The following is a 27,852-nucleotide window of genomic DNA, read 5'->3' on the forward strand; positions in this document are numbered from 1 at the left end:
CCCTGGGCTCCGGCAGCATAGTTTGTCTTGGAGTCAACATTCTCGCGTCCCGGTCTTCCCCCGACCCAATGGAAGAGGACGATGAGGAAGCGCGGGCACTGCTGGAAGGCGGCCCCAATGAGGCTGGCAGAGGTGCCCCGGCCGTCTCGGCTGTCCCCGGAGCGCTGCCGGCCCTTTGCGACCCTAGTCGCCTGGCGCACCGGCTTTTGGTGCTTTTGCTGATGTGCTTCCTAGGCTTCGGTGAGCATCTGGCCGGGTGGGGTGGGGTGGGGCTGATAATCCAGAAATTTCTGATTTTCTCTGGGATCCCCGAGATCCGCACTGAGCTAGCTCAGAGCTGCCACGCGGCCTCAGTGCAGCTTCCCTCCCCCGCCCCGTTTCGGGACTCCACTGAAGCCTGTGGACGTCCCTTAGGCGTCTTGGAGGTGGAGGTCCGGGGACAGAGCTGGGCGAGTTTTGTCCCCCTCTTTTGCCCTCCAAGAAGTCCCGGAGGCTAGCAGCTCGCCCCCTGGGGACATAGAGGTGAAGGAATCCCTATTTCTCAAAGCTCCTGTCGATGTACTGTTAAGAAGGAATTCAGAAAGATTGAACTACCCACCTCTAAGCACTACCCCCCCCCCCCCCTTTAAATGACTAATATGTTAGCAGTCTGTTATGGTCTTTGGGTAAATACATCAATGTGTCTTGCTGATAGCTTCAGTGAGTAGATGTGTTCTCTTACTCTTCCGCTCTGCCATGAGTGAAGTAACCATACTGGACTCGTGGTAGTCTTGGCGGTATTTGGTTTGTTACGAAATCTGATGACTCTGAAAACAGTTTCTTGAGATAATTTCCAAAGCACCTCCTTGTATTCCTGCAACTGATGTATTCAGCAGCATTTTAATATCAGTTTGGTATGGTATGGAGGTCACAATGTGTTTTTCAGGGCGCTCGCTAGAACCTGTGTCACCAACAAGTTTAGGAACATTATGGTGGATAACTTTATGCTGCTGCTGGAATATGTAAACAGGCATGAAGGATGCTTTGGGCTTAGTTTCTTTGCAACTCCTTGTTCACTTCTTCCCCCACACTTTGTGGAAAGATGATGCCTATCCAATAGCTTTATGCATGGCATAAATATAACTGACAGGCATCCCTGTCAGTTATATTACTTTAAATGTCAGTGCATGGGGCGCCTGGGTGGCTCAGTCAGTTAAGCGTCTGCCTTTGGCTCAGGTCATGATCCGGGGTCCTGGGATGGAGCTCTGTGTTGGGCTCCCTGCTCATCGGGAAGCCTGCTTCACCCTCTCACACTCCCCTTGTTTGTGTTCCCTCTCTCACTGTCTCTCTCTGTCAAATAAATAAAATCTTAAAAAAATAAAAAAATATGAGTGCATGAATGTCAAACCTCTCTACATTTCTTTCTTACCCCCAACAGACATTATCATCGTGTTTTAATCTTTTAGAACTCAGTTTTTTCAGTCTTGATGCTGTATTCACTACAGTATTTGATCTTGGGTATTCTGTTTGTAGAGCTAGATTATTGTTTCAAATATTGATTCCGAGTAGTTAAACTCCATTCCTGTGCTGTCATGGTAAGTGGTGACCTCAGGGTACATTATTGGGAAACTGCTGGGGATGTTTGTGAAATCTTTATTGTGTGTGTGTTTTGGTAGCTTCACATAAGGAAAATATAGCTGCATGAAGATGCTAAAATAAAAAAAAAAGACCTGTGAAGCATGATGAAAGTGCAATGACAATCAGTTGTTGATTAACTTCTTTATTTATTTTTTATTACGTTCAGTTAGCCATTGTATAGTACATCATTAGTGTTTGATGTAGTGTTCAGTGATTCATTAGTTATGTATAACACCCAGTGCACATCACAACATGTGGCCTCCTTAATACCCATCACCCTGTTACCCTCACCCCTCACCCCCCTCCCCTCTGAAACCCTCTGTTTGTTTCCCAGGGTCCATAGTCTCTCATGGTTCCTCTCCCTCTCTGATTTCTCCCCCTTCAGATTTCCCTCCCTTCCCCAGTGGTCCTCCACACTATTCCTTATCCACATATGAGTGAAACCATATGATAATTGTCTCTCTCTGCTTGACTGACTTCACTTAACATAATCCCCTTCAGTTCCATCCATGTCGATGCAAATGGTGGGTATTCATCCTTTCTGATGGCTGAGTAATATTCCATTGTATAAATGTACCACATCTTCTTTATCCATTCATCTGTTGAAGACATCTCGGCTCCTTCCACAGTTTGGCTATTGTGGACGTTGCCGCTATGAACATTGGGGTGCATGTGGCCCTTCTTTTCACTACATCTGTATCTTTGGGGTAAATACCTAGTAGTGCAATTGCTGGATCATCAGGTAGCTCTATTTTTAACATCCTGAGGAACCTCCATACTGTTTTCCAGAGTGGCTGTACCAGCTTGCATTCCCACCAATAGTGTAAGAGGGTTCCCCTTTCTCCACATCCTCGCCAACATTTGTTTCCCTGTTTTGTTAATTTTTGCCATTCTGATTGGTGTAAGGTGGTATCTCATTGTGGTTTTGATTTGTATTTCCATGATGGCTAATGATGTTGAGCATTTTTTCATGTGTCTGTTAGCCATTTGTATGTCTTCTGCCCATTTTTTGACTGGCTTATTTGTTTTTTGAGTGTTGAGTTTGAAAAGTTCTTTATAGAGCTTGGATATGAGCCCTTTATCTGTAATGTCATTTGCATATATCTTCTCCCATTCCGTGTGCTGCCTCTTAGTTTTGTTGACTGTTTCCTTTGCTGTGCAGAAGCTTTTTATCTTGATGAAGTCCCAAAAGTTCATTTTTGCTTTTGTTTCTCTTGCCTTTGGCGACGTGTCTTGAAAGAATTTACTGTGGCTGATGTCGAAGAGGTTACTACCTGTGTTCTTCTCGAGGATTTTGATGGATTCCTGTCTCACATTGAGGTCTTTCATCCATTTTGAGTTTATCTTTGTGTATGGTGTAAGGGAGTGGTTCAGTTTCATTCTTCTATATGTAGCTGTCCAATTTTCTCAGCACCATTTACTGAAGAGACTGTCTTTTTTCCATTGGATATTTTTTCCTGATTTGTGAAAGAGTAGTTGACCATAGAGTTGAGGGTCGATTTCTGGAGTCTCTATTCTGTTCCATTGGTCTTTGTGTCTGTTTTTGTGCCAATACCATGCTGTCTTGGTGATCACAGCTTTGTAATATAGCTTGAAATCAGGCAACGTGATGCCCCCAGCTTTGTTTTTCTTTTTCATTGTTCCCTTGGTGGTTGGGGTATTTTCTGGTTCCATACAAATTTTAGGATTGTTTGTTCCAGCTCTTTGAAAAATGCCAATGGTATTTTAATAGGGATTGCATTGAAAGTGTAAATTGCTCTGGGCAGGATAGACATTTTAACAATGTTTATTTTTAATCTAGGTTCCCAGTATTTGCTGTATATGCACAAAAATAATTTGTAAATGATTTCGCATGTTTTCTCTGCATTATTTGGCTACAACTTAGAAAATTATTAGTGGAAGGGAGGTGGTCCATGGGTGTCAGTCCTGGAGCGCCTCATATAAACATTGAAAATCACCAATTGAATAATATTTGCAACCTGAAACTTCTATATGGGCAGTATTATCACTTATAAAATGTTTGCTCTTCCTTATTCTAGGCAGCTATTTTTGCTATGATAATCCTGCTGCCCTTCAGACTCAGGTTAAAAGGGTAAGTTGATTTTTCACTTTGTTTCTCTGGAGTAGGGATAGCTGTTGAGACATCATCAGGTCTCAGATTGCCTACTCTGAAATATTGTCCATTGAATCCATTTTAACATCTGTAGTAAAATCCATATGTAGTAAGGAGTGTTCTTGAGTTGGAATGAGTGACAACAAAGAATTCATTTATAGCACTTGTGACTAGATAGTGTTTTACACTTTAAATAATTGCTATTTCCACAGAATTACCAAAAAGTATTAGCAGATTTTTGTTTGCAATTCACTTTCCAATTGCGTAATCATCTGAATGACAGATGATTGTGTAGGATAGCTTTTTGCTTTCTTAAATATGTCTTTTTTTATTGTTCTTCCATTTTTTTAAATGTGGATGCTGACTGCTGAGGATTCTCCATGTCAGTACTTTTAGTCTGGTTTTGTAAAAATACATTTGATATTTATAGTTTCTTGTGTATTTAGATAGTTTTTGCTTTTTAAGGTTTTTACCTTTGGACAGGAAGAAATAGATTGGCCCTTCACATTCTAGAATGAAAGGGAAAGAAGGTAGGGTTTAGTGGGGGGGGTAGGGATGGGCTAAGATTATCTTTTGCCATGTGGGGGGAACACCAGTGCATATGGCATAATGGGAATAAGAATGTAGAAGATACAGGCAGGTGCAGAGGGAGATGGTTCCAGTAATGGGGGATCTAATTGATCCTGGACTCCATGAAGCCTCTGAAAGGCATGTGGACCCAGGAAGTTCCCAGGGATGCCAGGTGCGACCATTTTTCTGGGGCAAGGGCCATAGCTGTCATGAAATTCTCAAAGCAGTTAGTGACTACAAATGATTAAGAAACTCCTGTCCTACACAAAAAGAATGTTTTGATTTGTTGCTAAACTTAACTGTTTGGAAAAAAATAGTTTTATTTTCTTCCCATATAGGATATGCAGGTGAATACGACGAAATTCATGCTGCTGTATGCCTGGTATTCTTGGCCCAATGTAGTTTTGTGTTTTTTTGGTGGCTTTTTGATAGACCGAGTATTTGGAATACGGTAAGCTTGAAAAACATCTCATCTATGGGTAAGATATTATTAGGAAAGCACAGAACTAGATTAAGGTATTTCTATGAAGAACTGAGTAAAACTCTGTATTGACTGTAATAATCTACATTAGTTTTTTTTTTTTTTTATGGTTTTTATATATTCCTGGAATTGGCTTTTGAAACTTGGTTGGTATTTCAGTTAAGGTCGGGACTAGTAAATGCTATTCATGAAATATGGTAACTCAGTTATCTTAAAAGTGTAAATAATGTCCTCACTTGGGATCAGGCAAACCAGGGTCTGAATCCCATTGCTGCCACTTACTCAGCGTCCTGTTCTGAACTGTTCCTAGCTTCCTGAGCTTTAGTTTCTGTGTTGGTAAAGTATGGTAATAATTCTTGCCTTACAAGGTAGTTACAAGGATTGAAAGAGGTAGATAGATAGTATTTGGGACATATGTAGTATTTATCTCTCTCAGCCCCAGTGAGATTTTCTCTTTCCACCCTTGGGCATTGAACTTTTTGTGGCCACTTCTGTGAGATGCGGAGGGAGGAATAACATTATAAGCTTTGTCATTTTTTATCCTTATGGTTGTGTATGTATTGTTAGTGGAGACTTAAAGAGGGATGCAGTCTGGGAATATTTTCAGAAGGCAGAGAGAAAAATGATGAAGCATCTTTCCGCCATGTCTGATGGAAAAGGATTGAAGAAACTGAAAGTGTTTAGACTCGGGGACTTAAAAATCTTGAAGGGTTAAGTATAAAAGAGGAATTAAATTTATTTTGCTTGGTCTGAAGGGATGGAATTAGCTTGAAACTTCAAGGGGGGCAGATTCTACTTAGTATGATGGAGACTTTGCTTGGTCAGTTTGATGAGGGGCCGTGATTTGCCTTAGGACCGCAGGAAGTTTTCTAGTTGCTAGAGAACATTTCAGTAGAATGTGGGATGGCCATTTCACAAGCATCTTGAGAGGGATTTGAGTTTCAGAAGTATGGCTTACTCGTAGAATCTTTAAGGACTCTTTTAATACTGGCGTTTTATTACTCTGGGGAAACATTAATCAGATATTTGAAGTATAGAATGTGTGAGTAGGCAGATAACTTGATTGATATTTGTCCTTTTAAAAATAGTTATTATGCTAAGTGAAATAAGTCCAGACAAAGACAAATGCTATATGATTTCACTCATTTGTGGAATCTGAAAAAAAACAAAACACAACAACCAACAAATGAATAAACAAAAAACAGAATCATACCTTTACAGAGAACAAACTGATGGTTGCCAGAGGGGAGGGCAGGGAGGGTTGGCCAAAATGGGTGAAGGGGGGTGAGAGATACAGGCTTTTAGTTATGGAATGAAGTCAGAGGAATAAAAGGAATATAGATAATGATATTGTAATAGTGTTGTATGATGACATATGGTAGCTATACTTATGGTGAACATAGCGTAGTGTATAAACTTGTCAAATAACTATGTTGTGTCCTTGAAAGTATTATAACACTGTATCAACTATAGTAAAAACAAACAAACAAACCCAAAATCAATAAAATAAAAAGTTTTTAGTTATCGGGAATTATAACTAATTAAAATTACTTAATCTTGGAATAAATTCTAAACTCTTATAGTAATTTTATAAAGAATGTCCATGCGCATGTGGGGGAGGGGCAGAAGGAGAGAGAGAGAACCTCCAGCAGACTCCCTACCGAGCTTGGAGCCTGATGTCGGGCTCCATCTCACCACACTGAGATCATGATGAGCTGAAACCAAGAGTTGGACGCTTAACTGGCTGAGCCACCCAGGCACCCCAAGAATGTCGGGTTTTGAGTGGGAACCCTGGGAACTTCTTGAAGATTATTTAACAAGTTTTGTTTGTTTAAGAGATGATAATGGTTTAAGCTAAAATATGTCATTACTGAAGCCTCTGGAGTCCCCTTAGAAGTCAAGACTTACACAGATTAACATTTAGCCTGGGAAAGCTGCTGCCTTTAGAGGCAGACTATCACTTCGTTTTTCTTTCCTTGGAGGGAATATATAGGGGTCAAAGACTGAAGTCTAGGGGTCAAAGAAGACTAAAGAATTATTACTGAAGGATTTGGTGACATAGTCTTAATTCATTCTCTCTCTGTCTCTGTCGCTCTCTCACAGATGGGGCACCATTATTTTTAGCTGCTTTGTTTGCATTGGGCAGGTAAGATAGTCCAAAACATTCATTGATTATGTAACAGCGGCTTTTGAATTCTTGTCTGATTCCACCAGCAAAAATGTGTTTATTGAATGCCTGACTTAATTAAGCAGGGTCCCCAAATGCCCATGTAGCATAATGTATAGTCCATTTTAAGCCTTGAGATAGATGAACATTAATATTTAAATTTCACAGATTTACTAAGAAGGAATGTTAAAACTATTATAGAAGTTGTGATTCATTATAAGTTACTTATTTCTCTTGAACACTTTTTAAGTTTACTTTTTCATTGATTCTACATTTATATTCTACATTGTAGGTGATTTTTGCTCTGGGTGGAATATTTAATGCTTTTTGGCTGATGGAATTTGGAAGGTTTGTGTTTGGGTAAGTTATACATAATTTCATTCATCCTAATATATTACTGTTGACCTGTCAATTTATTAAAGATTCACAAAAATATATTACTGTCTCTTCTGGAGAATTACCTCAAATCCTTGGAATCTAGCTATATACACAAGACTGTTTATTGTCTTACTTTTCCTTTAAAGTAAGCAACAATTTTGCGTGGTCATAGTTAACTCTATATGGGGTTTGAATATTAAGTAGTTCTCCAAAAATATTTTTCCTGGGTGTTTTTTGTTGTTGTTGTTGTATTGAAGGCTGATTTAAACCGCATTTAGAAAAGTGTAGACCAACCATTTCTAGGTTGGTGATTTATGGACATTTTGCTGTTTCTTAGTGGATAATGTACAGGTCCTTTTGAACCCTGTTAAAGAGGCTTGAATGAGCAAAATACCAATAGACTGATTATTCTTCATGAATTTTAATGTCTGTTCAGTAAGTCCATTCTGAGTCCAGCCTTGGGCTTCCTGCCCTGAGAAATGCAGATGACATAACTTATTTAAGCTTTTTTATAAGTACTAGGGACATGTAGACATATATGATACACCCTAAAAAATGCTCTGAGAGAGAAGGAAACAAAATGTATATAAAAATATGAAAGGGATCCAGAGACGGAGGGGTGGTCAGAAAAGACCAGAATTGGTCTTGACATTGGTATAGGGTTTGGATTAGTAGAAGAGAAGGAGAGTATTTTTGGATTAGGACAGAGTGAGGAGGGCTCAGTGTTAGGATATGGAGGAGAATCTCCTAACTGAAGGCCTAGAGGAGGAATGGTCAATATGTAGAACTTACAGAATGAAAGTTAAAATCCAGGAAGTAGGAAAATGTGGAATATGGAAGGTATTGGGCTGAAAAATGTGAATTTTATGTTTCCACAAAATACGAACCACTCTTGCCACATGAACATTTTATATAGCATAGGTGGTGATTTGACCCAGATTCCTTTTACTATAGGTCATGGTTATATACCACAATCCCCAAAACTTAGCAGTGTCATGCAGCTGTTACAGTGTGCTTGTGGACTTTTTGGGTCAGGAATTTGAAAAGGGCACAGCATGGATGGCTTGTCTGTGCCCCAGATGTCTGGAGCCTCAGCTCAAAAGATTCATGGAAGGTTGGGTGCGGGAATCATCTGAAAGCTTGTTGACTCATATGTCGCATTCTGGGGTTGGGACAACTTGAAGACTAGCGCTGCTGGATGGAGTGCCTAAATGTGGCCTCTCTGTGACTTGGCTTTCTCATAGCATGGTGTACTGAGGGTAGCTGGACGTCTTACAAGATGGCTCAGGCTTCAAGTGTGAATGTTTGAGTGAAAAGGTAGATTTCAGCTTTGATTACACAGCACCACTTCCACAATATTACATGGATTGAAGCAGTCTCAATCCCACCTAGAGTCAGGGGTGGGGACATAGATCCCACCTTTTGATAGGAGGGGTGTCAAAATTTTAAACTTGCATTGCTAACTGTGGTATTTCTGTAAAAGCAGTAATTTTTCTTCTTTTTCTCATTTTTAGGATTGGTGGGGAGTCCTTAGCAGTTGCCCAGAATACATACGCTGTGAGTTGGTTTAAAGGCAAAGAATTAAACTTGGTATTTGGACTCCAACTTAGTATGGCTAGAATTGTAAGTATGACAAACCTAATGAAGCCAAACAGGAAGTAAGAGATTTAATCTTGTAATTATCTCTTAAAAATAATGGGATGACGTGTGTTTTGTTTGCTGTATTAGGTATTGATTTTTTATGTATATCTGTTGACCATAGTATAGCATTTACCTTATTACTTTAAGGCATTTTTGACCTTATTTCACTTGGGAAACAGTCTAAAAAGACTAATTGAGCATTCATTAGTTCAAAGAATCTGAGCATTGGGAGGGATCTTACAGGTTTTGTCATCAGATTTCTTTGCCCATCCCTGGCATGAAAGTCTTCCAGACTCTACTTGCACATTTCTAGTGATTGGAAGCTCACCGTGCGTGTGATAGGGCAGCTCCTGTACTTGAGCTTTATGAAGGTCAGCCTCACATAGAGATGAAATCTGCCTCCACAAGTAGCTTTTTCTCGGTGCTCCCACTTGTGCCCTCCAGTTAACATTTGTTACCTCTTTCGTGTGCCAGCACTTTGCTTATAAAGACAGCTTTTAAGTTCTTCATCAGACATGCTCATTTCCTGTGGTTGTCTAAGCCATATGACATGGGTTTCAGTTCCCTGGTCATGGTGCTCCCGCCTGTCTGGGCTTACTGCAGGTGCTCGGTACTTTTCCCCAGCATTTGGAACCTGGAAGTGTTTGTGGTGTTTCAGGTTTGGTCTGATAGAGGGTACTCAGGGAAACAACGTTATACTTTTATTAATGCAACCTGTGAGGTGTTTGGCCACCCCAAACCCTGTTAGGTTTTTTTTCCTCATAAACTCCTATGAATAGAGGTTTTTTTTAAAAAAAATCCTTGCCATTGAAAATCAAGGTTCCAAAGACTAGTTATTGGCCTGAAAATGCTTGTAACATATTCTTAGGGAAGAAGAAATCCAGTACAAAAAGTTTTTAAAGTACTATTTCATTATATAAAGCATATAATGTATACATGTAATCTATATAACATTTTTGTGATTTTTATACATGTAGGTTCTTTCTAATTTTTCAACCATTATAGATAGCACTGTTGTGTGACACTATAAAACTTGTCTGAATCTCTGATTGTTTCCTGAAGCTAGATCGCTGGGAATGGAATTGAATCAAGAGGATTTGTTAGGGTTTCTTAGGACAATAGTCTCATATTATCCTCTCCGCGATGTTTACGTCCCCATCTGTGGGATATGAAAGGATCATTTTTATTATAGCTTTGATAGTAGAGACTGTTATTACTTAAAAAATCATTTTTGATTGGAAACACCTAAATATGACTTTAATTTGTAATTCTTAGCTAGTATGGTTTTGCATATTGTCTAAATTTTATCCACAAGGATATTCTGAGTACCTCATTATGTATCTTGTGCAAGTCAAGATATGTCTGTGGCAGTTTGTGGGTCTCGTTGTCTAATAACTTATCGAAGAAGGAAATAAGATGTAATCTTGGTGACATCATTGTGGCTACTGGTGGATTCTTTTCTGTGTGGTCACAAATTAGCTCTAATCCATTGAGCTGCATTCTGAAAGCCCTGAGTTTTTAGGAATCTCAGCGGCTTCGAGGATGCAGGGTGGAGGTTACTGGGGTGATGGGAGGACCGAGGAGGAGGTAGAGTGAGCTGGACCGCAAGCAGCCACCTCCTCTTCAGCCAGGACAGCTCAGCTTTGACCTGATTTCTGTGCTTAGGGTCCTTGTAAGACACATGAGAATTCCATTACATTCCATTACAGAGCTGCTGGGGTAGATGGAGTTTCAGTGTTTTTGCACTTTCCTTGTCCCTGTGCATATTCAGAATGGTTGGTAGAGATTCTGGCTTTACCTCCACATGATTTTTCTATAGCCTGAGCTGTGAGTTTGTCTATTTTGGACAGTTGATCTGTTACCATTACACCTTTAGGCAGTGGACTTCTCACTTATTATTTATATCTTCTTGGGGGTTGGAAGTCCAGCACCCTTTTGATTGTCATTTGTAATTTGTTACTTTTAAACTCATTATTTCAATGAATATTTATTGAGGACTTGCTAAGCCCTGTCATGTTAGGCATTTTAGAATTAAAGGATTTTTAAGGCAGCATCCCTCTCTCTGAGAAGCTTTTATTTTCAGTGATAGTGAGGAAAGTTTCCAGTAGGTCTCCATTTATACCTTCTTGCTCATTTGAGTAAAGCCATAGGTTAACATTTTGTAAGAAATAGCTGTGTGAAATTTGCTACTGTGTTTGCTGTGAGAATATTGTTGAGGACGTGTTCATTTCTCAGTCTTTAGTGTCTGACCTGTCAGTAATAGTATTTAGCACAGTTGACATTCCCCCTACCTTGATTTCTTCTCTTGGGTTCCAGGACACTACAGTCTTATAGTTTCCCTCTTGCCTTTCTGTTTACTCCTTTGGCCTATTTTGCTAGTTCCATCTCAGTCTTTTGAACTTGTAAATGTGGGGGTGCCCTAGGGCATGGTTATTGAACATCTTCTCCTTTCTTTTGACGCTTACCTCCTTGGTGATTTTATCTAGTTTTGAAGTTTTAAATAGTATATCTTTGCTCCTGAATTTGTATCACCTGTCCAGACCTTTCTCCTGAATTCCATATCCCTATAATGCAGTTCCTACTTGACATTTCCACTTGGATGTCTAGTAGGCACATCAGACCTGACATGGCCAAAAGCCAGCTCTTGATTTTCTACCTGTGACCTCCCCAAACCAGCTTATGCTGTAGTTTTCTCATCCTCACTTACAAGCAACTCTTTTCTTCCATTTGCTCAGGCAAAACCTTAGGTGTCATTTTAAATTACTCCTCCCCCCGCCACAACATGTGTTTTCCATTTCAAGTCCTATTAGCTTTATCATCAAAATATATCCATATTCTAGGGGCGCCTGGGTGGCTCAGTCATTGGGCATCTGCCTTGGGCTCAGGTCATGATCCCGGGGTCCTGGGATCGAGCCCCGCATCAGGCTCCCTGCTCAGCGGGGAGCCTGCTTTTCCCTTTCCTTCTGCCTGCTACTCTCCCTGCTTGTGCTCTCTCTCTTTCTCTGTCAAATAAATAAATTAAAAGTATATATATATATCCATATTCTGACCACTTCTCACCATGCCCCCTGCTAGCCATCCTTGTCCAAGACTCATCATCTCTGTTCTGGATTTTTGCAGTAGCCCCCTAATGCATGTCCTTGCTTCTGCCTTTATTCCTGCTTATAGTCTCTTTTGAATATAGCAGCCAGAGCAAATCTGTTAAAATGTGTGGAATCCTGCCACTTCTATATGCTTCTTCGCTTCCCATCTCACACAGAATAAAAGCCAGAAGTCCATATTATTACCTGTAGCCTGCTTCCCCACCATTTCCTCTCCAGGGATCGCATCTCATGTTCTGTCTTCTTCCTTTACACCGTTCCAGACTCTGCCGTCGCTGCTGTTCCTTGAGCACGCCGCCGTATGCACTCTCAGGGCCTGTGCACCGACTGTTCCTTCTGCCTCAGTGCTCTGTCCTTTCCCCAGATCACCTCGTGGCTAGCCTCCTTCAAGTTTTTACTCAAAGGCACAATCGCAGTGAGGCCTCCACCCCTTTATGTTCTCTTTCCCTGCTTTTTTTTTCTTATTTTTAAAAGTACTTACCACAATTTAATATACTACATATTTTACCTCTTCTACTCCTTTGAAATGTAGGATTTATGAAAGCTGGAGATTTTTCTGTTTTGTTCTTGGTTATATTCCCAGTACCTAGAACAGCGACTGGTTCAATGAGGGCTCAATAATTGCTAAATGAATAAGTGAATGAGAATATTATCTTCTGTAACTTTTATTGTCTTCTTATGGATAGGATGAATTTTTAAGGTGTAAGTATAAGCAAAGGCTGTGCTTTTTCTGAGTGAAAGTTTATTTTATTCTTAGGTACGCTGTGAATTTTGTCACTCGTTTCGTTTTTGCTTTTGTTGCTAGAAAATTCTAAATGTACTGTGCTGTTTTCAATACTAGCATCTTCTATAAATTAGCATTTGTGTGTGTGTGTGTGTGTGTGTGTGCAGTAATTTTATCTGTGGCTTTATCTTAGTGTGTTAGTTTTTTCCGAGAGAGTTTTTTTAAAAAATGTATCTCTTGTTTAATCTGGATCCTGTTATACTTGTTTCTGCTAGCCATCTCACATCCTTTATTGAATAAGGCAGAGCACATATAAATGAAATGTTTTTTCCTTCTCTTTCAGGGAAGTACAGTAAACATGAATCTCATGGGATGGCTGTATTCTAAGGTTGAAGCTTCGTTGGGTTCTGCTGGTCACACAACCCTTGGGGTCACACTTATGATTGGTTAGTGGATCCTGATGTCCCTTGTTTTGTATCTTCTGAAAGCACGTCATAGGAAGTACTGTGGCAGAGAGGAGAGAACACTGGAATCAGGGTTAGACCACTTTTGTTATAGTTTTGCCTGAACGGTTCACGAGTTCTTGGACCTAACTAGAAATACTGAATCTTTTACCCAGTTTGTGTTACTATTTCCATTTTCTTAAAATGGAGGATTTTGTCCCACCTTGTCTACTTCAGTGTTGTCATGGTGAGCAAATAAGAGATTGTGTTTGAAAATTCTGAAAACAGAGACTTTATACATGTAAGCTGTTACTAGTCTATGGCAGAGGCATAATTGTTTCCTTTTGATCAAATTCAATTAGTATACCTATGGACCTAAGATTTTACAGAAGTTAGAGGTGATAGGATGTTGTAGGAAATCCACTAAGTTGGGAGTCAGGAGTCTGGATTCTAGTCCCGATTCTAACTGGTTCTGTCAACTTGGACAAGGAAGAGAACCTCTGTGTCTTAGTTTTCTGTAAAATTTCAGGTGTTTGGAAGTGTATAGGTCCCTTCTGGCGCTAAGTTCTGTGAGGTAAGACTTCGTTGTACTGGTTGCTGGGTGGATCACTGAGAAACATATGAGACCTTCTGGAGTTCCCACCTGTGCTTTTCTCTGAGCAGTGGGTTTTTGTAACTGAGCCCCCATAGTGGGTAAAAGGACCACTTGCAGAGCCCTACAGAGACCTGTGGGATGGTGAGTTGAACATTCTGTGCCATCTTTTATTCCTTATAATTCCTTGGTACAGTTTGGTAGAAGGAGGGCAGTGGAGAGGAAATCTTGAACAGGTAACCTGTATCTAGAGCTTTCTCCTTTCCTCCCTGACCTCTCAAATCCCTTGCTTTATTTAAAACCTCTTTTTCTTACTCTTAGATGCTCTTCAGTATTCTTTCCAGTCCTCTCCACAATGGAGAATTTGAGAATTTTAAAGAATTTTAGTGCCAGAAAAGATCTGTGCCATCAAGTCAAAGCCTCTGATTTTACAGATGGTGAAGTTGAAGCCCTGAGAGATTAAGTTCTGTGTTCAACATCATTCAGCTTGTGGCAGAAGTAGAACCCACGTCTACTGACTTTTATTTTAGCAATTTTCAGCTAGACCACATTATGAAATTAAAGATCCATGTTTTTACAGAGCTTCTTTTAAAAATCTTGAGAAGTGTAAACTTTATTTACTCTTTATCCTGATTTGCTTTAATGATAATGAGATCAGCACTAGTGAGTAATGCTGATTACACAAAGGAAGGAGAGCCTGGCTGAGCTGTGCTGTGGGAGGGTGGGGCCCTTTGGGCTGCTAAAGGGTAGGAGCAAGGGTTGCAGACTTTGGGAAGGAATCAAGAGGAAAATTCGATGATCATAGAATCAGATGTTGCTTTTATACTTTTTTTCCCTCTGGCATCTGTCAATAATCAGTGCTTAGACTTAGTTAAGAGATTAGTACAGATTTGCTAGCGGGTCATCCACTTTCTTAAAGTCTGTATTTGCATTACAAGACTAGATTAGTATGTTCTAGTCTTTTCCCTCTAGTCTCCAACCTTCTACTGGGAAATAATATAGTAAGAGTGACTGTTGTTTTTTGAGTACTTATCACATGCTGTTTCTTTCCTTCTGTCCTGATTTAGTAATTGTAGGATTTTCTTAAATGTGTCTGGATGCCATCCATTTCATTTGCTAGGTTTTCTGCTGTTACTATAAGGTACTGCCTCTTGGGAACCTTCAGTCATTCTCTTTTAAAAATCTCTCTTTTGGGCGCCTGGGTGGCTCAGTTGGTTAAGCGACTGCCTTCGGCTCAGGTCATGATCCTGGAGTCCCAGGATCGAGGCCCGCATCAGGCTCCCTGCTCGGCAGGGAGTCTGCTTCTCCCTCTGACCCTCCCCCCTCTTATGCTCTCTCTATTTCATTCTCTCTCTCAAATAAATAAAATCTTTAAAAAAAGAACTCTCTTTTTTATTATAGGGGGTATAACATGTATTCTTTCACTAATCTGTGCCTTGGTTCTCGCTTACTTGGATCAGAGAGCAGAGAGAATCCTTCATAAAGCACAAGGAAAAACAGGTAGGTCTAAATTCAAACAAAGTGGGGCTTTGGGAAATTGCAGACCTTTGAAGGTAATTTACAATGAGGTAAGTTCCTAATGTAGTGTTGTAAGCCCAGTGAGGCTTAATACATGTTTTTTTTATCTTTTGTTTTCCAGTCTGTTTCTGCTTGTCTAAATTTTAAGTTTTCCCAGAAGCTATGTTCCAGTAATTTACTGAGAAAAGTATTGTACACTGAATGCAAAGGTTAATCACGTGATAAAAGAAAAATAATCTTGACCTAGGTATGCAAAATTATGCTGATAGCTTCTTCCCTTTCTTTTCAAGGTGAAGTTATTAAGTTAACTGATGTAAAGGACTTCTCCTTACCCCTGTGGCTGATATTTATCATCTGTGTCTGTTATTATGTGGCAGTGTTCCCTTTTATCGGACTCGGAAAGTGAGTATTCTTGTGCATCCCATTTTTGTTGGCTAAATTGTAGTGAGAATTTAATCACACAAATGTAATTTTTTTAGCTATAAATCTTGCTTTTCTGGTTATAGTTTATATTTACACAGGAATTATTTTACATCCTGGTATATAACTGATTTTCTTAGCTTAAGGTTTAGTATTTGGCTTAATACTTTCATTATTTTTTTGATGAAATACCTAATAGTTTTTGATTCATAATATGGATTTATTTTAATGCTTTGAATTGGATTAGTATTCTTTTTTAGAGAATGGAAACAGTGCTTTGGCTCATTATGCCTGGGCACATTTCCATTTGTTAGGACTATAATTATGCTGGGGTTCAAAATCAAATTCTTCTTTTGTGTTGTCACTAACCTCTCCCTTTCCACTGGCAGCTGCTTGAAGTGTGTGAGTGTGTTTATAGGGATGTGTCTTTGTAATCAGAACCTTTAAATTCAGACTGTTTTCAATAATTTGAAATGAACTCTAGGTATTATCTTGCAAAGAACCTACCCAGTCCCACTTTAAGGAAAAGAAGCACTCTTAATGTCATGTAGTAATTCATTTGGTTTTCTGAAAAGTTATGCGTACTGTTTGCTGTTTATTTAAAATGAAAAAATCGGGGCGCCTGGGTGGCTCAGTCAGTAAGTGTCTGTCTTCAGCTTAGGTCATGATCCCAGGGTCCTGGCATCGAGCCCTGCATCAGTCTCCATGCTTAGCGGGAGCCTGCCTCTCCCATTCCCTCTGTCCTTCCCCTCTGCTCTTGCTCTCTGTGTCCCTCTCTCTCTCAAATAAATAAATAAATAAATAAATAAATAAAATCTTTTAAGAAATAATAATAAAATGAAAAAATCAATATCAGTGTATTTTATTTAGTTATTGAAATATTTACATAATCCCTAAAACTTTAGTGCCAGTTGTTTAAAGATGACTGTTAAATAAGGTGGGAAAACAGTATCAAGAAGGAAAAGTTAACTAAACTTAAGAGTTATTTTTATTTAGTTTTATTTTGCCTTTAATTATTAAAAACAGAGTAGTTCTCTCTAAAGTGCTTATTTCTTTCTCTCTCTCTCTTTATTTTAGAGTTTTCTTTATAGAAAAATTTGGATTTTCTTCCCAGGCAGCAAGTGCTATTAACAGGTATTTCATTAATTCTGTGAGTGCTTATTGTGGCATAGTGTGGGTCTTTAATTATAACCAAATGTTCTGAGAGACAAAAAAGACATGTGACTTAACATCCATAGTGTGAAACCAAGATTATATTGGTGCTTGATTCTGAGAGACCATCTTTGCATTAACGGAAAACCGAAGAAACCTTGGACTACTCTTTAATCTTTAAATTTCTGTTTACTGATGACCATTTTAGAAGAATGCTAAATTAAATGAGCTAGGATTTGCTTTGCCTAATGGTTTTAGGGACTTTTTGGATTTTTTTTTTTTTTTTTTTTTGGTAGCTGTGAGACATTTCATTAAATATCTTTTATATTCTCTGGGCAGTGTTGTATATGTCATATCAGCTCCCATGTCCCCGATATTTGGGTTCTTGGTGGATAAAACAGGAAAGAACATCATCTGGGTTCTTTGTGCCGTGGTGACCACTCTTGCTGCCCATGTCATGCTGGCCTTCACGCTGTGGAACCCTTGGATTGCTATGGTAATGTCACTGTGGATGCTTGCAGGGCTCAGGGCTTCAGGGAGGACTCTGTAAAGTGCACGTCAGGAGCTACACTCCGCTCCTCTGGTAACAGAGCTCGTGCCAGTGGGAAAAACAATGACTTGATTGCAGTTTCTACAAAAGAACTATTTTTAAAGTAAATAAATGTTAATTATTTAATGTTAATTATTGTTAAAGTAATTAAATGTTAAAGTATGTTAAAGTAAATGTTAATTATTTAACATACTGTATTTGATACGGTAATCTTAATGCTGAAATTGAATTTGAAATAAAGTAGTCTTATAAAAGCCATAATGCTTATTAGTTCCATTTATTTTCCTCTACTTCTTTAAAAAATTCTTCCATCATAGGTGGCAAAAAAAAAAAAAAATGTCTATCAGCCCAGGATTCATGATTTTGCATTCTTTTGTCTTTGACCCTTAGAAGGTTAAAAAGTGATAATGAATTCATCACGTTTTTGTTCTTTAGAATGTCATTTTATTTTTATTTATTTATTTTTAGGATTTTTTTATTTATTCATCTGAGACAGAGAGAGAGAGAGAAAGAGCAGGAGCAGTGGGGAGAGGCAGAGGAAGAGGGAGAAGCACACTGACCTGGGAGCTTGATCCCAGGAGATCATGACCTGAGCCGAAGGCAGACCCTTGACTATCTGAACCACCCAAGTGCTCCTAGAATGTCATTTTAAAGACCACAGGCTTAAGTGCTGCATTTCTTACCTATTAACAAAAGAATATCTTCGGCATAGATGTTTGTTGTACACTAGTGAGATTTCTGTAGGACAGATTCCTGGAAGTATAAATGCTGTAGCAGAGGCTTTGCACATTTAACATCTTAACAGACATTGTGAAACTTCTCTAAGAAGTTCTTACCCATTTATAGTTTTACCAATAATATACAAATGTGTGTTTTTAGTGTCCTAGCCATGTTGGGCATTGGCCCTATTTCAATCTTTGCCAATATGATACGTGTAGATGATCTTATTTAAACTTAAATCATAAAGTTTCTTTTTAAACTAAAGAACAAGTCAGCATTAGGTGATAGTTTTTTACCCTGCCCTCCAGTTAGGTGTTGATGACCCGAGGTAAGATAATGGACTGTTGGAGTGATGTTGCCTTGATTGCTTAATTTGTATTTAATAAATACTGGAAAATTAGCTTGCCTGAAACATTGGTAGTAACTTTTGCAAAATAACTGTATTTTCTTGTTTAGTCCTTGATTGTACCCTGGGCCCAGGCAGTTACAGGTGCATATAATATAAAATGGTTAAGACAGTGTGTGTGTATTTTGTCACTAGAGGGATACTGTTAGGGTCAGGACTTTTTTGTATCAAACGTGAGTTTTAGCATAATTGCAATAAAATTTGCATGAATGTTCATATATTTGCTATTATGCCACTCTGGCTAATCTGCATCAAAGGAAAATCACCTTTTGGTTAATGTTAAGACTTCTGCCCTTTTCTGTGTCACTTTCTACAGTGTCTCCTGGGACTCGCCTATTCGTTGCTTGCCTGTGCATTGTGGCCAATGGTGGCGTTCGTAGTTCCTGAACATCAACTGGGAACTGCGTATGGCTTGTAAGTGTTTACACCACACCACAATGTCTCTCTCTGCTCTAGCAACTTAATTATCATATAAAACTCCAGGTCTCCTGAATCTAGTCATCTTCAGGCTTCTGGGACAGCTCTGAGCCTGCAAACCACCAGAAAAGTCAGTTAAGCTATTTGTGATATTACTGTGGTGACAGAAACCCTCCACGCCTCCAGCAAGAGAGCTGGTGTTAAGCTAACCCCAAAGAAATGGTTTCTGACATTCTGCCTGTTTATCTGAGGGCTTCTTAGTGAGAAGTTGGGTTCTGGTCTCTGGCCCAAAGGGCAAAAGGGGGAAACTGCACCCTTGGTTGGTATTCACTTAGCTCTTACTTTCATTCCGCAGGAAAACATTGAGCTTATATTGCACTTAATAAGACAGGCTCCCTTACCTTTGAGCATAACATCTAGTAGCAGAAATAGTCATGGAATGAAAATACCAATTCAGGTCGTCCCTAGTTAAAAACACCTTTTAACACTAATAGTATGTCGTTTATAGATACTAATATTTAAAGTGAATTGTTACTGTGAGCCGTAACTGTAAAAAGATAAACAGTCAGGGGGCTGGCAGGAGTTTTTGGAAGTACCAAGAGGACTAACACTTAAACGGGAGAGTAAAGAGCAGCAGGGATGATCTGTGGGTGCATCAGCCCCTTCTTCTGTCTCAACTTCTTTGTTTCTGGTCCTGCTATCCCTGGGCTCATGTAGCCCATGGAAAAAGAGTGGTGGGTAAATAATTTTTAGTGCTTTTGGAAAATAATGTGAATAGTGTTTTTATTTTTAAATGCCAACCAATAAAGATTTATCTAAGTTTTACTTCATAATTATGATTACATAATTGTGTGAAGACTTTTGAAATTGGGGGGTGCCTGGGTGACTCAGTCGTTAAGCGTCTGCCTTCGGCTCAGGTCATGATCCCAGGGTCCTGGGATCGAGCCCCACATCGGACTCCCTGCTTGGCGGGGAGTCTGCTTCTCCCTCTCCCACTCCCCCTGCTTGTGTTCCCTCTCTTGCTGTGTCTTTCTCTGTCAAATAAATGAATAAAATCTTTAAAAAAAAAAGACTTTGAAATTGAAATGTGTTTTTGTATTTCTTGAATTGTAGCATGCAGTCCATTCAGAATCTTGGGTTGGCGATCATTTCCATCATTGCTGGCATGATACTGGATACTCGGGGCTATTTGTTTTTAGAAGTTTTCTTCATTGCCTGTGTTTCTTGTAAGTATGTGATGTGGCTACATTTAGTTTCTTTTAATGTGTAACAAAATGTTTTCATTTATACTTTTAGGTTTTTGTTGTTATTCTCTTTTTTTCTCTTAAACCAAATCCCTAAGATGTATCTCTCAGATTTGACTATTTCTTGGTCTGTGTGTCAGAGTTTCCCAGCTGGTGGCTTTCTGTTCTCTGAGGATTCACAGGCATTTTTTTAGGCGGTGCCTAATTTTAAAAGTAGTAGTAGAATCTGCTTCATATTCTATTTTAAATATTTATGGTTTTTAGAAAACATTATCCTCTTTATAAAGTGAAACCATTTTAAAGGATGGTGTGTCCCTCGTGTGAAGTGTGGACATTGGTATGATTCAGTTGTGAGTGCTCATCGTTTATTCATTAGGGAACTTTAAATTACTTTTATTCTTGGTCCTGTTATTTAATGTTTACCTGTAATGGTTTATTGGTTAAAAATAGGAAGTATTAGGAAATTGTTGAAAACTACAAAAATAGCATTTTCCTCCAGTAGGCTTCACCATACAGATAGTTGTGTTCATCTGAAAAAAAATCTTATATAACATATCAAGATGTCTTTTATGCTTTAACTTGTGTTTAAAATGGCAAACCCCAGTGATGATTTTATCATTTCCATTTACAGGGATAAAAGACAATTTATACTTGAAATGTGGTATTTGTAGATAATTGTTACGAGATGCCTGAATGCATTTTATTATCTCATAATTTTAGAAGCAAGCACATCAAATTTTAAAAATATATTATTTGTTTTTAAAAAGTGGGTCATGTAGAATTCAAAATACTAGGTCATGAAAGTATTTTTGTCTGTTTTTGATGCTGGAACATGTGGTTTAATTTCAATCCACAATTCCATATATATTTGGTTCTTAAACAAACACCATGCCATTTAAAAATGTTTTTGTTGCCATATTAACTTAAAGTAAATTTAGTGTGCCTTACTTGTTAAGGAAGCCTTGACTTTCTGAGGTTTTCACTGGCTTTGGGCTTCTGGGAGTCACGATGACCACAGTCTAATGTTGGGTTAATTTGTAAAATGAACAATGGTGTTTTCAGACTTAAAATCCTCAAAGGATTATTTCTGTTTGGTTCTCTGTAAAAAGATAAACAGTCAGGGGGCTGGCAGGAGTTTTTGGAAGTACCAAGAGGACTAACACTTAAACGGGAGAGTAAAGAGCAGCAGGGATGATCTGTGGGTGCATCAGCCCCTTCTTCTGTCTCAACTTCTTTGTTTCTGGTCCTGCTATCCCTGGGCTCATGTAGCCCATGGAAAAAGAGTGGTGGGTAAATAATTTTTAGTGCTTTTTGGAAAATAATGTGAATAGTGTTTTTATTTTTAAATGCCAACCAAAAAAGATTTATCTAAGTTTTACTTCGTAATTATGATTACATAGGAATCATTGGGAAGAAGTACATGTTTTTTAAGGCCCCAGTGTTTTTTTTCACTTCCAGTGTCACTGTTATCTGTGGTCTTACTCTATGTGGTGAATCGTGCCCGAGGTAAGTAGAATTCAGACATTTTCTTCTTAAACCACTCTGGATCATCTTGTGGGGTCCCTGGATTGTCTGCATTCTTCTTTAGAGGCCAGGGCTTTAGTTCGTGTAATGACGACATTCATTTCATAGTGATGGAAACACATTTCGTTATGTAACATATAATTATGTATTTTGGAACTTCAGATTTATTAGAATTGTTGTCATGTTCTTTCTGGCCAGTTCAACTTAAGTTTTGTAATATAAAATTTTAGATGTTCTTTTTATGTTAGCATAAAGAAGTATGGCATTTTTATAATAACTTAAAGCCATTACTGTGTTATTGTCTCATATTTTAAAAAAATAAGTAAAGAAATTTATAGTTATAGTTTGCATTTTAAGACTGAAAGCGTTTGATACAGAATGAGGTGTTACAGATTTTTTTCTTTTGCTAGTATATTTTAAGTGTATTTTTACTTTTTTCTTTCTTCTGTGTAAGATTTTGATGTTAGCCTTTTTAATTTTTCTAAGTAGCTTGCCTCTAAAGGTTATTATGTTCTCAGTAAAATGTATATACCTGCTGTTTAAGTGATTTTAGGTCATTTCCTTTAATTTCTCTTAATTTTCAGTATTATTAAATATTAATACAGTGTCCCAGTTAACAAGATGTAAAGCAGTACATAAGTCCAAACTTAAAAAATGCTCACATTAAGGAGTGATTATTTGTATTTGTATCGTATAAAGATTCTTAAAAAACAGCTTTTTCCCTTGGGAAGGTCCCAGGAGATAAACTATTTCTTTCTCATCTTCCATAGCTTTTTCTGTTACTTTAAGGTATACCAGTGCAAGTGTGTGTGTGTGTGTGTGAATTTTACTTTTAATAGTTGTGTAGAAAAGGTTCTATGCTTATTTGTGTTTTAGGGGGGAACCTAAATTATTCTGCAAGACAAAGGGAAGAAATAAAACTTTCTCATGCTGAGTAAGTATTAAAAGAGAAAAGTTAACTTCTTTTGCAAATCTCAAACATTAGCATTTTATTTCAAAGTATTAGGTTTGGACTTTTTTTTTTTTTTAAGATTTTTATTTATTTATTTAATTGACAGAGAGAGAGAGAGACAGCAAGAGAGGGAACACAAGCAGGGGGAGGGTCAGAGGGAGAAGCAGGTTTCCCGCGGAGCAAGGAGCCTGATGTAGGGCTTGATCCCAGGACCCTGAGATCATGACCTGAGCTGAAGGCAGTCGCTTAACCAACTGAGCCACCCAGGCGCCCCTAGGTTTGGACTTTTAAGAAATTAATCTTCTTGAGATTCAAGAGCTAGCTATTAACTTGGAACTACCATAACAAGGATGTATATCAAGGGTTAAAGTGAAGGGGGAAAATAATTGGGTTTTAAATTGCTTTCTGAGAGAAAGCGAGACCTGTAGTATTTGTAATTTATTAGAGGAAAGGTCTTTGTCCTAAGCTTCTGTGCTGGGCTTACCCTTCCGTTCTCTGATCTTTTCATTTTCTTAGCTATTTGAGATAATTTTTCATCTTCTCCTGGTACTAACATTATGTGTTCTCTGACTCACTTGAAACAAATTAAGTAGATAGTGTGGCATTAAGTTAAACCTATTTTTTCCGTGAGTGTGTGCTAAACTGTAATAGTGTTTCTGTTTCCTGTTACAATTTCTGATTTTTTAGATATTCAGTTTTTTATGATTTAAAAAATTTATTTGTAAACATATACCATGTAACTATAAGTTTTGTGAATTTTGTATAGGTTAAAATCTTGTAGAACAAAGCATTTTTTGGGAGGTGATTCTTGGCCATTTCAAATTCCCTTTTAACATAGTAATTCTAGAAATACATCTTGAGAAGATAATTAGAAGTGTTACAAGTTTTATGTATCTTTATGCCAGGCTTGTTTGTTACGTCAAAAAACTGGAAACAACTTGAATATATCTATATAATATGTTGTTTAAATCATGTCTGAGGAGGGTGCCTGGGTGGCTCAGTTGGTTAAGCGACTGCCTTCGGCTCAGGTCATGATCCTGGAGTCCAAGGATCGAGTCCCGCATCGGGCTCCCTGCTCAGCGGGGAGTCTGCTTCTCCCTCTGACCCTCCCCCCTCTCATGCTCTCTCTATCTCATTCTCTCTCTCAAATAAATAAATAAAATCTTTAAAAAAAAAAATCATGTCTGAGGATTTTAAAAGTCAGAAATAGTTCCCTCCCTGCACCAAGTCAGAGATACTTACCATGCCACATGTTAAGTAGACAAAGGATTAAAATGCAAATGTAATATCCTAATTTTGTTCAAGAAAAAATATGCAGGCACATGTATTTTTTACTTACTTGTGTATAATAGAAGAAATACTGAAAGGAAAAACCCCAAATACTAACAGTTCCATTTGAATGGTAAGGTTACAGGCATACTTTTTCCTTTGTTTTTCTATATTTTCCAGATCTTCTATGTTGATCTTAATGTTACTTTTACAATCAAGAGGTTTTAAGAGATTATCAGCAAAGTGTGCAACCTTTAATATTTGGTAGTACATGCTTTGTAATGCTAATGGTTTTTAGCCATTGTAAATTGTAAACCAGATGAGGCCTCCTGTTTTTCCCCCTTTCTGATAATTCATTGCATTGTGTTTTGCAGATGAGAAGCTTAAATGACTGTGTCATGAGAATGGGCTGCACACACATCATTGGTTTGAAAACCTCACTTTTTTTTTTTTAATCTAGAATTTAGTCAGGAAAAATAATGGTCTGGAAATATATATTTATATTTCAAAAGCACCTATTTCAAAGTGTATTTGTGAGGACTATTTTAGCTTGTGTCTTATGTACTGTGTATTGCTAAAGAATTCTACTTTGGAGTAGGCTAATCAGTGAAGTTTAGAAAGTTTCTCTGGAATATGCAGGTGAATTTCAGTAAGGACAGTAAATAATGGAAAACTTGGATCTTGTACTGAAATAATTTTCAGAAGGTGTTTCTTAAGGATATCTTTGGCTTTTTTTTTAATCTTAAAAAAAAAGCCTTTGAAGGTGTAGAAGGGATATTTTATACAGAATAAACAATGGCATTTTAATAGGCATTCCCTGTTTTTATAGGGAGTATTTGAAAGATATTTTTTTTGCAGTTTCTTCATTTTCACAAAAGCAGATTATATTCTGCTATCTTTAGTTATGAGAGGTTGCCGAGCAGTGACCCTTTTGAGCTTCTTTATCTCTCCATTACCGAGGACCTTGATCACTTAGGGATTTAATTTTATAGTACAAACTTCCTGTACAGTTTTTTCTTACAGTCTAATTAAGTACTAAAAAGTGTCCTTTAAATTATGATAGTTGCATATCTACATGGTTAAAAACACTGTAGAAGGAATACTCAATGTCTTCTAAAACTTTTGATTTTTAAAAGAATATTAAAATACTGATTTTAACTCTTATTTATTTGGAAGACTGTTTCTGTAAGAAAATTGAAGTTGGAATAAAGAAAATTTGCCTTTGAAAGTCAGTGGAGTACCTTTTTCTCCAGAGTAGAACCTAAGTAACATTTATGTTTTCCAAATTAAATAAAATATAATTATAAAATTTCTTTTGACAAACTTAAAAACTTTTTAATTGACTTAGTCTTAGCGTATTACATATTAAAGTCAAGGACTTTTTCATGTTTTGCTCTCCAGGAGTATGCAGATATTTTAAACAACTGTTAAACTGTTGTATTTAGCTAATTGTATTGTTCAAAATACAGGACATAACATTGTATGCTTGAAAGTTCTGGACCAGATTGAAAGTACATTCCTTACTCAGGTCAAGTTTATTTATATCCATTTTTCTGATTGACGGTTTATTGTGTCATTATTCAGTTGTTCTTTCGGCTTTGACGGCCATTTGACTGTTGTAGCCCAGATTATTGAATGTTGGCTTTAGCAGTTGGTGAGAGTGGAGGAAGCCAGTTGCTACTGCTGCTGGAGGGCTTATGTGGTCTGGCCTCTGCCTTACTATTTCCACCATCTCTGTGCCTCAGCCCCAGTGAGCTGTTTCATTACATTTTTTCAGATGGGTCCTGTTTCTTGCCTTTTCAGGGGTTTTGTCCATGCTGCTCCCTTTGCCTAGAATATTTTATCCAGGATTCTCCACAGCCTGATTTCTCCTGATTTACAACAGAAAACCTTAGCCCCAGCTCAGAAGCATTCTTCCTGTGGAAACTTCCAGACCTTCAGGCTATATCAAGTTCTTCTAAAATTTTTGTGATCTTGAAAAGCCGTGTATTTTTCCTTCTTAGTTTACCTCAGCTTATAATGAAGAATTTGTGATAGTGTGGGTATGGCTGTCTTTCTCTTCCTTTAGACTGTAAGCTCCATGAGGGCAGGGACTGTGTCTATTATGTTAATTATGATTGTGTTGATAGTGCCTAGCACAAAGTAAGCACAAAATAAATATTTTTTTGAATGATGCATAAATAAAAAGGAGAGTAAAATGGAATAACCTTTTTGGAGGATAAATTGGCAATATGAATAAAAAGACCTAAAAAGGGGATGATGGTGGGGCACATGCCTTTTGGCTTAGCAATATCATTTCTAATAATTTATCCCAAGGAAACCATCAGACAAATATACACATAAATGTATTTTAAGAAGGTATTTTCATTGCAAGATTGCTTTATAATAGCCTAAAATAGGAAACCACCCACGTTTATAAGAATAGATTTGTTAAGTACATCATATCCTATGCTTAAAGTGAAGTATTGAACAGTCATTAAATGGTTTCATTAGAGAGCATTGACATGGAATTTGATGGCAGCATTATATGAAGATTCAGAATGCTGCTTTGTTTTTTTTTTTTTAAGATTTATTTATGAGAGGGAGAGAGAGCGTGTACGGGAGAGAAACCCAAGCAGACTCTGCACTGAACGTGGAGCCCAGTATGGGGCTCAGTCCCATAACTCTGAGATCACGACCTGAGGCAAAATCAAGAGTCAGATGCTCAACTGACTGAGCCACCTGGGCACCCCCAGAATGCTGCTATTTTTATAAAAACAAATGTGTCTGAAGGATATGTATGTAAATGCCTCTGGGCGATGACTTTCTTTTGGCTTATTTATATTTTCTAATTTTTCAACAATAAATACTGTAGTAGAAGCTTTTAAAAACCCACAAAGAACAAAATTCAACACAAGTTTGAGTGCTACTTTTGAGGAAAGTGGTAGTTGGTTTTCAGAAAGGAGGAAGGTAGCAGGTAGTGTTTCCCAAAGAACTTTGGGGATGTAGGTGGGAATTAACAGGTCCCTGAGTTAGAAATAGAATTTGCATTGACAGGAAAAAAATTGCATGTGAAGGGAACCTTGAGAGACAAAATAGAATAGAGAATAGGTTAAGGGCTAATGAAATAACACACTTTCTGGTCCCAGTGGTGGCAAAAACAGCTTCAAGGTGTCTGCAAGCTATCCATGATTTCTGGAATGCCTCAACCTCAGCCTCATACTCCCTGGCTTCTAACATTTGCATGTTCTTGGAGTGCACCAGGGGGATACTGGGTTTAGGCCCCTAACAGAGATTTGCTATCTAGAGGTTAATAGGGGAAAACTGATGTTTTGTAAGAAATACTGAAAAGTCCTTGACATCATGCAGGTGGGCCAGACAACCAAACTGTTTACAAAGTTATTACCACTCAGTCCCATGAGGTGTTCATATATAAGGTCATGTACTCAAGTACACATGTCTTCTCCTTGGTGGATCTTTATCAGTCCGACATATTGGCAGTGACCCTGCCTAACTCACTCAACTTCCTAAAATGATTTTTTACCCCATACGTTTGACTGCAAATTGTGTAATGAAAATCTGGACATTCCAGGGCGCCTGGGTGGCTCAGTCGTTGGGCATCTGCCTTCGGCTCGGGTCATGGTCCCAGGGTCCTGGGATGGAGCCCCGCATCGGGCTCCCTGCTCAGCGGGAAGCCCGCTTCTCCCTCTCCCACCCCCCCCCCCGCTTGTGTTCCCTCTCTCGCTGTGTCTCTCTCTGTCAAATAAATAAAATCTTAAGAAAAAAAAAATCAGTGGACATTCCATTTGGGATTAGTGTGTACTTTGTAGGAGTTTGTCTTTCTTGTCTTTTTGAAGAAGATTACCTTCCGTGC

The 27,852-nt window shown here is 38.2% G+C and overlaps 1 protein-coding gene across 2 annotated transcripts; it reads left to right on the forward strand.

Moving 5' to 3' along the window:
* On the forward strand, window positions 1–27,674 carry MFSD1 (major facilitator superfamily domain containing 1). Of its 2 annotated transcripts, XM_027585796.2 has the most exons (16): window positions 1–240; window positions 3,657–3,709; window positions 4,639–4,751; window positions 6,885–6,927; window positions 7,241–7,308; window positions 8,841–8,949; window positions 13,136–13,238; window positions 15,229–15,327; window positions 15,636–15,747; window positions 16,843–16,899; window positions 17,257–17,413; window positions 18,910–19,007; window positions 20,124–20,236; window positions 21,713–21,760; window positions 22,655–22,712; window positions 24,374–27,674. In XM_027585796.2, exons 1-16 carry the CDS (start codon window positions 69–71, stop codon window positions 24,375–24,377), a joined length of 1,407 nt encoding a protein of 468 aa, XP_027441597.1. In that variant the 5' UTR covers window positions 1–68; the 3' UTR covers window positions 24,378–27,674. The 2 variants fall into 2 exon arrangements, with proteins under 2 accessions (XP_027441597.1, XP_027441598.1); XM_027585797.1 differs by lacking the exon at window positions 24,374–27,674 and having other exon boundaries at window positions 22,655–22,716.
* Window positions 27,675–27,852: the final 178 nt, after the last annotated feature.

Source organism: Zalophus californianus, chromosome 1, assembly GCF_009762305.2.
Source record: "Zalophus californianus isolate mZalCal1 chromosome 1, mZalCal1.pri.v2, whole genome shotgun sequence".
Classification (NCBI taxonomy): domain Eukaryota; kingdom Metazoa; phylum Chordata; class Mammalia; order Carnivora; family Otariidae; genus Zalophus; species Zalophus californianus.

Coding starts and splice junctions, on each gene's coding strand:
- MFSD1 (XM_027585796.2), top strand. CDS start 69: ATGGAAGAGGACGATGAGGAAGCGCGGGCACTGCTGGAAGGCGGCCCC. Junction 6,928..7,240: donor GCTTTGTTTGCATTGGGCAG/GTAAGATAGTCC, acceptor TCTACATTGTAG/GTGATTTTTGCTCTGGGTGG. Junction 16,900..17,256: donor GCAGCAAGTGCTATTAACAG/GTATTTCATTAA, acceptor TTCTCTGGGCAG/TGTTGTATATGTCATATCAG.